The sequence below is a fragment of the Pezoporus wallicus genome, unplaced genomic scaffold, assembly GCF_028554395.1.
Source record: "Pezoporus wallicus isolate ANWC-B61680 ecotype Strahan unplaced genomic scaffold, APGP_CSIRO_Pwel_v1 contig_12862, whole genome shotgun sequence".
In the NCBI taxonomy this organism is placed as follows: Eukaryota; Metazoa; Chordata; class Aves; order Psittaciformes; family Psittacidae; genus Pezoporus; species Pezoporus wallicus.
Window position 1 is genome coordinate 1 of NW_026641503.1, and position 7671 is coordinate 7671.

General features: G+C 60.2%; 1 protein-coding gene across 1 annotated transcript; it reads right to left on the reverse strand.

Annotated features, from left to right (window-relative positions):
• Nucleotides 1-65: 65 nt before the first annotated feature.
• LOC130607188 (beta-arrestin-1-like) lies at nucleotides 66-6567 on the reverse strand (the record flags this gene model as incomplete). The annotated part of the gene is made up of 9 exons (XM_057424088.1): nucleotides 66-376; nucleotides 467-551; nucleotides 636-771; nucleotides 3419-3486; nucleotides 3595-3654; nucleotides 4193-4389; nucleotides 5763-5807; nucleotides 6007-6067; nucleotides 6415-6567. Coding segments are annotated over 9 exons (882 nt in total), but the record flags the coding sequence as incomplete, so codon positions are not given.
• Between the last annotated feature and the right edge of the window lie 1104 nt (nucleotides 6568-7671).

Below are 7671 nucleotides of genomic sequence, written 5' to 3' on the forward strand. Positions count from 1 at the left end.
AGAGGACATCTCCATCCCAAGCCCATCCTGAGGACACCTCCACCCCACCTCCATCCCAACCCCAGCCCCAGCCCAAACACCTCTCCCTGCCCCATCCCAGAGCCCATCTCCACCCAGGAGGCCACAGCTGGTGACATCCCCACGGCACCATCAACAGGGGGTTTCCACCTCCCCGCTCCTCCCACCAGGACCTGCTCGCTGAATGCAACATCCCACTGGTGCTGCACTGGAGCAGGAGACCTCCTGGGCTCCTGCAGGGCTCCATGGGGTCCCTCATGCTGTCCCCAGGCAGCAGGTACTCACTCCGCGTCCTCCACGGCCACCGGGCACTTGTACTGGGCGGTGTTGAAGAGGCAGATGTCCGCGTACTGGCGCACTGGGGAGAGAGATGGAGCCACGGGGGTCAAGGAGGACCCCAAACGGGGTCGGGGACAGCAGCGGGGATGGACACATCCACGCTCCTCACCTGAGATCTTGATCTTCTTCACCGTCTTGTTGGTGTTGTTGGTGACGTGGACGTTGACGCTGATGGGCTCTCCATGGTAGTAGATCTGCGGAGGGCGAAGGGAAGACAGGGAGGTCTCCATCACCCCTTGGGCCACCCCACAGCGTCCCCCCATGAGGCCCTCACCCACCTCCTTGTCCAGGGAGGCCTCGAGGTGCAGGGGCTTGTCGGACATGAGGAACTGCCGCGTGGTCTCTGCCATGGGCTGGGGGCCGGGGCGCTCCGGCGCGTACTGCACCTTCCGGATGACCAAGCGCACCGAGTTCCTATGGGATGGCGACAGCAGAACCTCTGCCCACGGGGTCTCGCTGGGCCCGGTTTGGGTCAGACCCTTGTTTAGGGCAGGAGGAGGACGCTGCGAGGGGCAGCTCCAGGGTCAGTCCAAGCAGGGTCATTCACAGTGCTGGATGTCTCCATCCCAGCCCCAAGATCAGCTCTGCTCCATCCCTACTCTGGGAAGCATCTTTATCCCATCTACATCCCAAAGAACACCTCTGTCTCGGAGAGCATCTCCATCCCAATCCCAGCCTGGAGAACATCTCCATCCCAGCTTCACCCTGGAGAGCATCATCATCCCAACTCCAGCCCTACCCCAGCAAACATCTCTGTCCCAGCCCCAGCATGGAGGACATCTCCATTCCAGCCACAGCCTAAGGGACTCCATTGCAGCTCCAGACCCAGCACAGATCTCTCCATCCCAGGCCCAGCCAGGTGAACATCATCCCAGTTCCAGGCCCAGCACACCAGACATTTCTGTCCCTTCCCCATCCTGGAGTTCACCTCCATCCCATCCCCATCCTGGAGTTCACCTCCATCCCACCCCCATCCTGGAGTTCACCTCCATCCCACCCCCATCCTGGAGTTCACCCCTATCCCATCCCCATCCTGGAGTTCACCTCCATCCCATCCCCATCCTGGAGTTCACCTCCATCCCATCCCCATCCTGGAGTTCACCCCCATCCCATCCCCATCCTGGAGTTCACCTCCATCCCACCCCCATCCTGGAGTTCACCTCCATCCCATCCCCATCCTGGAGTTCACCTCCATCCCATCCCCATCCTGGAGTTCACCTCCATCCCATCCCCATCCTGGAGTTCACCTCCATCCCTCCATCCCATCCCCATCCTGGAGTTCACCCCAATCCCATCCCCATCCAGGAGTTCACCTCCATACCCACCCCATCCTGGAGTTCACCTCCATCCCATCCCCATCCTGGAGTTCACCCCCATCCCATCCCCATCCTGGAGTTCACCTCCATCCCACCCCCATCCTGGAGTTCACCTCCATCCCATCCCCATCCTGGAGTTCACCTCCATCCCATCCCCATCCTGGAGTTCACCTCCATCCCATCCCCATCCTGGAGTTCACCTCCATCCCATCCCCATCCTGGAGTTCACCCCCATCCCATCCCCATCCTGGAGTTCACCCCCATCCCATCCCCATCCTGGAGTTCACCTCCATCCCATCCCCATCCTGGAGTTCACCCCCATCCCATCCCCATCCTGGAGTTCTCCTCCATCCCATCCCCATCCTGGAGTTCACCTCCATCCCATCCCCATCCTGGAGTTCACCCCCATCCCATCCCCATCCTGGAGTTCACCCCCATCCCATCCCCATCCTGGAGTTCACCTCCATCCCATCCCCACCCTGGAGTTCACCTCCATCCCATCCCCATCCTGGAGTTCACCTCCATCCCACCCCCATCCTGGAGTTCACCTCCCTCCAATCCCCATCCCCATCCTGGAGTTCACCCCCATCCCATCCCCATCCTGGAGTTCACCTCCATCCCATCCCCATCCTGGAGTTCACCCCCCATCCCAACCCCATCCTGGAGTTCACCCCCATCCCATCCCCATCCTGGAGCTCACCTCCATCCCAACCCCATCCTGGAGTTCACCCCCATCCCATCCCCATCCTGGAGTTCACCTCCATCCCATCCCCATCCTGGAGTTCACCTCCATCCCAACCCCATCCTGGAGTTCACCTCCATCCCATCCCCATCCTGGAGTTCACCTCCATCCCACCCCCATCCTGGAGTTCACCTCCATCCCATCCCCATCCTGGAGTTCACCCCCATCCCATCCCCATCCTGGAGTTCACCCCCATCCCATCCCCCTCCAGGAGTTCACCCCCATCCCATCCCCATCCTGGAGTTCACCCCCATCCCATCCCCATCCTGGAGTTCACCCCCATCCCATCCCCATCCTGGAGTTCACCTCCATCCCATCCCCATCCTGGAGTTCACCTCCATCCCATCCCCATCCTGAAGTTCACCTCCATCCCACCCCCATCCTGGAGTTCACCTCCATCCCATCCCCATCCTGGAGTTCACCTCCATCCCATCCCCACCCTGGAGTTCACCTCCATCCCATCCCCATCCTGGAGTTCACCTCCATCCCATCCCCATCCTGGAGTTCACCTCCATCCCATCCCCACCCTGGAGTTCACCTCCATCCCATCCCCATCCTGGAGTTCACCTCCATCCCATCCCCATCCTGGAGTTCACCTCCATCCCATCCCCATCCTGAAGTTCACCTCCATCCCATCCCCATCCTGGAGTTAACCTCCATCCCATCCCCATCCTGGAGTTCACCTCCATCCCATCCCCACCCTGGAGTTCACCTCCATCCCATCCCCATCCTGGAGTTCACCTCCATCCCATCCCCATCCTGGAGTTCACCTCCATCCCATCCCCATCCTGGAGTTCACCTCCATCCCATCCCCATCCTGGAGTTCACCTCCATCCCATCCCCATCCTGGAGTTCACCTCCATCCCATCCCCATCCTGGAGTTCACCTCCATCCTATCCCCATCTCACTCACTGTGGGTACCAATCCGTGGTGCCCCTTCCCCACTGGGCACAGCCCTGCCCAGCCCCTTGGCCATGGGGCTGAATGGATCCTCTCCACTCACCTCTTGTGGATCTTCTCCTCTAGGTTCTCGGCACAGAAAGCTTTGACCTCATAGTCCACCCCACAGGCCTAGGAACAAGGAGGGTGCTGAGGAGGCAGAGAAACCCCTTTGCACCCCCATAGGAGGTGACCCCAACCAGCGTCTGGTCACCATGGACAAGGATTGGGGGACTTTACCTTCCCCGTGTCCTCGGGGCCTGGCTGCAGCGTGACGGAGCAGGGCAGGTTGGGGGGGATCTGGAGGAGAAAGGGGGTTAGAAACAGCGATGGGACCCTCAAACCCAAACCAGCTTTTAGCCCTGGGACCCAAGGGAACATCCCATGGACATGGAGCTGCTGGAGCAAGTCCAGAGGAGGCCACGAGGATGAGCAGGGGCTGGAGCAGCTCCTGTATGGAGCCAGGCTGAGAACATTGGGGCTGTTGAGTTTGGAGAAGAGAAGCTGCGTGGAGACCTCAGAGCAGCTTCCAGTGTGTGAAGGGGGCTGCAAGGATGCTGGGGAGGGACTCTTCATTAGGGACTGCAGTGATAGGACAAGGGGTGATGGGTTCAAACTGAAACAGGGGAAGTTCAGGTTGGAGATAAGGCAGAAGCTCTTCCCTGTGAGGGTGCTGAGGCGCTGGCACAGGGTGCCCAGAGAAGCTGTGGCTGCCCCATCCCTGGCAGTGTTCAAGGCCAGGTTGGACACAGGGGCTTGGAGCAAGCTGCTCTATGGAAGGGGTCCCTGCCCGTGGCAGGGTTGGAGCTGGAGGAGCTTTAAGGTGCCTCCGTCCCACCTCGAAGGTGAAGGGGTACGCGTGCTCGCCCAGCTTCTTGATGAGCCGCTCCTGCAGGCGCGTCAGGGGCTTCTTCTCCTCGGGCAGGGGGGGGAAGGCCTGAGCGTTGGCCACAAACAGGTCCTTGCGGAACGTCAGCCCCAGCACGTCCAGGTCCTCGCGCCCATAGCGGAAGGCGCAGGTCAGCGTCACGAAGACTGCGGGGGACAAGGGCGCGCGTTGGGGGGCACCGTGGTGTGGTTGTACCATGGCATGGTGGCATCACAGCATGGTGATATCATCGTGTGGTGACGTCACGGTGTGGTGACATCATGGTGTGGTGACATCATGGTGTGGTGACATCATGGTGTGGTGATGTCATGTCATGGTTGTATCATGGCATCACAGCATGGTGTCATCATGGTGTGGTGATGTCATGTCATGGTTGTATCACATCATGGTGACATCACAGCATGGTGACATCATGGTGTGGTGACATCATGTCCTGGTTATATCATGTCATGGTGACATCATGGTGTGGTGACACCGTGTCATGGTTGTATCATGGCATGGTGGCATCAGGGCATCACAGCATGGTGGTATCATGGTGTGGTGGCATCGTGGTGCGGTGGCATCACAGCATGATGCCATGGCATCATGGTATAATGGTATCATGGCACGGTGGCATCATGGCACGACTGTATCATGGCGCAATAGCATCATGGCATCACAACATGGGGGCACCAAGGGGTGGTGGTCTCATGGTGTGGCTTAATGGTATCATGGCGGGGTGGTCTCATGGCATGGTTGCATCACAGTACGGTGACACAATGGCATCACGGCATGGTGGCATCGCGGCACAATGAGAGGATGGTGTGGGGGTATCACTGCAGCACCATGGTGACACCATGGTGTGGTGGTACCATGGCAAGGTGACACCATGGCGTGGTGGCATCATGGCAAGGTGACACCATGGCGTGGTGGCATCATGGCAAGGTGACACCATGGCGTGGTGGTACCATGGCAAGGTGACACCATGGCGTGGTGGCATCATGGCAAGGTGACACCATGGCGTGGTGGTACCATGGCAAGGTGACACCATGGCATGGTGGCATCATGGCAAGGTGACACCATGGCGTGGTGGTACCATGGCAAGGTGACACCATGGCGTGGTGGCATCATGGCAAGGTGACACCATGGCGTGGTGGTACCATGGCAAGGTGACACCATGGCGTGGTGGCATCATGGCAAGGTGACACCATGGCGTGGTGGTACCATGGCAAGGTGACACCATGGCGTGGTGGCATCATGGCAAGGTGACACCATGGCGTGGTGGTACCATGGCAAGGTGACACCATGGTGTGGTGGTACCATGGTGTCACTGGCAGCTCCCAGGATGCCCTATGGAGACGGGGTTGCACCCAGGGACCACCCACACGCACCTTGGGGTGCCCACCACAAGCCCTCATCCTCTGCAGGACCCGGCACCCCCCAAGGGGACCAGGGGCTGCAAAATGCACCTGAGGACCCAGAGATGCCATCCCCCGCCCCACGGCGGTGCCACCCCTGAGGGACCCTGGGCACCCGTTACCTTTCCTCTCCTTCAGGTACTCGGGGTCCACCAGCACCACCCCATCTGCAAGGGAACAGCGCAGGGTCAGGGCACGCCGGTGGGGACACGGCTCGAGGTGTGCCCCCTTTATAGGGGCATCACCCCAGAGCTGCGGCCAGGGCTGGGTTATGGGGACGCGGTGGCACATGGGGGACATCTCCTGGGGGGTTCCTGCTCCCCAGAACCTTCCCTCCCACCCCAACTGAGCCCCATCCCCACGTACCCACGGGGTCCACCACGTCGATGTGGTCCACGAAGTCCCTCTTGCCCAGGTAGACGGTGAGCTGCAGGAGGAATGCGGGGACACGGATCTTGGCACCATGATGGCCGAGCTCCAGGGGTTCTCCTGGGGTCCCCCCCTCTGGTCACCACCCCCTGAGTCCATCCCATCACCCCATGGTCCCCACGTGCTCCCCTGGAATATGCCATGGGATACTGGGAATGACGGAGAGGGGACGCCAGCTCCAAGCCCTGGTGCCAGCCCCCATCCTGCCATGCCTCAGTTTCCCTTCCCGATGCTCAGGGCATCTTTGGGATGGGAGACGGACCCATGGCTGCGTTCCTGGGATCTGGGATGGGATCACCTGGGAATCACACACACACCCCCCGGTTTTCCCAGCTTCCCACTCACCTTCCCGTTGGGACTGGCTTTCTTGAAGACCCTGCAAAGCAACAGGAGGGGGTCAGCGGGTGGGACACGGGGCACCCATGGGTGCTGTGGGCTGGGACCTGGCCCCACCACAACCGGCTCCAGCAGCAGCAGGGGCCAGCCCCGTGCCTCGGTTTACCCTGATGTGCACAGTGCAGCACAAGGCGCTGGGCAAGGAGTAGTGCAAGGAGCAGAGCAAGGGTCCTGCTGTGCAGTGTGATGCAGTGCAAGGGTCCTGCTGTACAGTGTGCAGTGTGATGCAGTGCAAGGAGCAGAGCAAGGATCCTGCTGTGCAGTGTGCAGTGTGATGCAGTGCAAGGAGCAGTGCAAGGGTCCTGCTGTGCAGTGTGATGCAGTGCAAGGAGCAGTGCAAGGGTCCTGCTGTGCAGTGTGCAGTGTGATGCAGTGCAAGGAGCAGTGCAAGGGTCCTGCTGTGCAGTGTGCAGTGTGATGCAGTGCAAGGAGCAATGTGAGGGTCCTGGTGTGCAGTGTGCAGTGTGATGCAGGGCAAGGAGCAGTGCAAGGATCCTGCTATGCAGTGTGCAGTGGGATGCAGTGCAAGGGTCCTGCTGTGCAGTGTGTGGTGTGATGCAGTGCAAGGCACTGCACAATGGCCCTGCCATGCAAGGAGCAGAGCAAGGAGCAGCCTAAGGTGCAAAGTGCAGAGCGAAGGCCCTGCCATGCAAAATGCAGTGCACAGCACCCAGCATCAACACCCAGCATCAGCACCAGCATCAGCACCCAGCACCCAACACCAGCACCCAGCACACAGCACCCAACACCAGCACCCAACACCAACACCAGCATCAGCACCAGCATCAGCACCAGCATCAGCACCCAGCACTCAACAGCAGCACCCAGCACATAGCACCCAACACCAGCACCCAACACCAACACCAGCATCAGCACCAGCATCAGCGCCCAGCACTCAACACCAGCACCCAGCACATAGCACTCAACACCAGCACCCAACACCAACACCAGCATCAGCACCAGCATCAGCACCCAGCACTCAACAGCAGCACCCAGCACATAGCACCCAACATCAGCACCCAACACCAACACCAGCATCAGCACCAGCATCAGCACCCAGCACTCAACAGCAGCACCAGCACCATAGCACCCAACATCGGCACCAACACCAACACCAGCGGCAGCACCAGCATCAGCGCCAGCACTCAACACCAGCACCCAGCACATAGCACCCAACACCAGCGCAACACCAACACCAGCATCAGC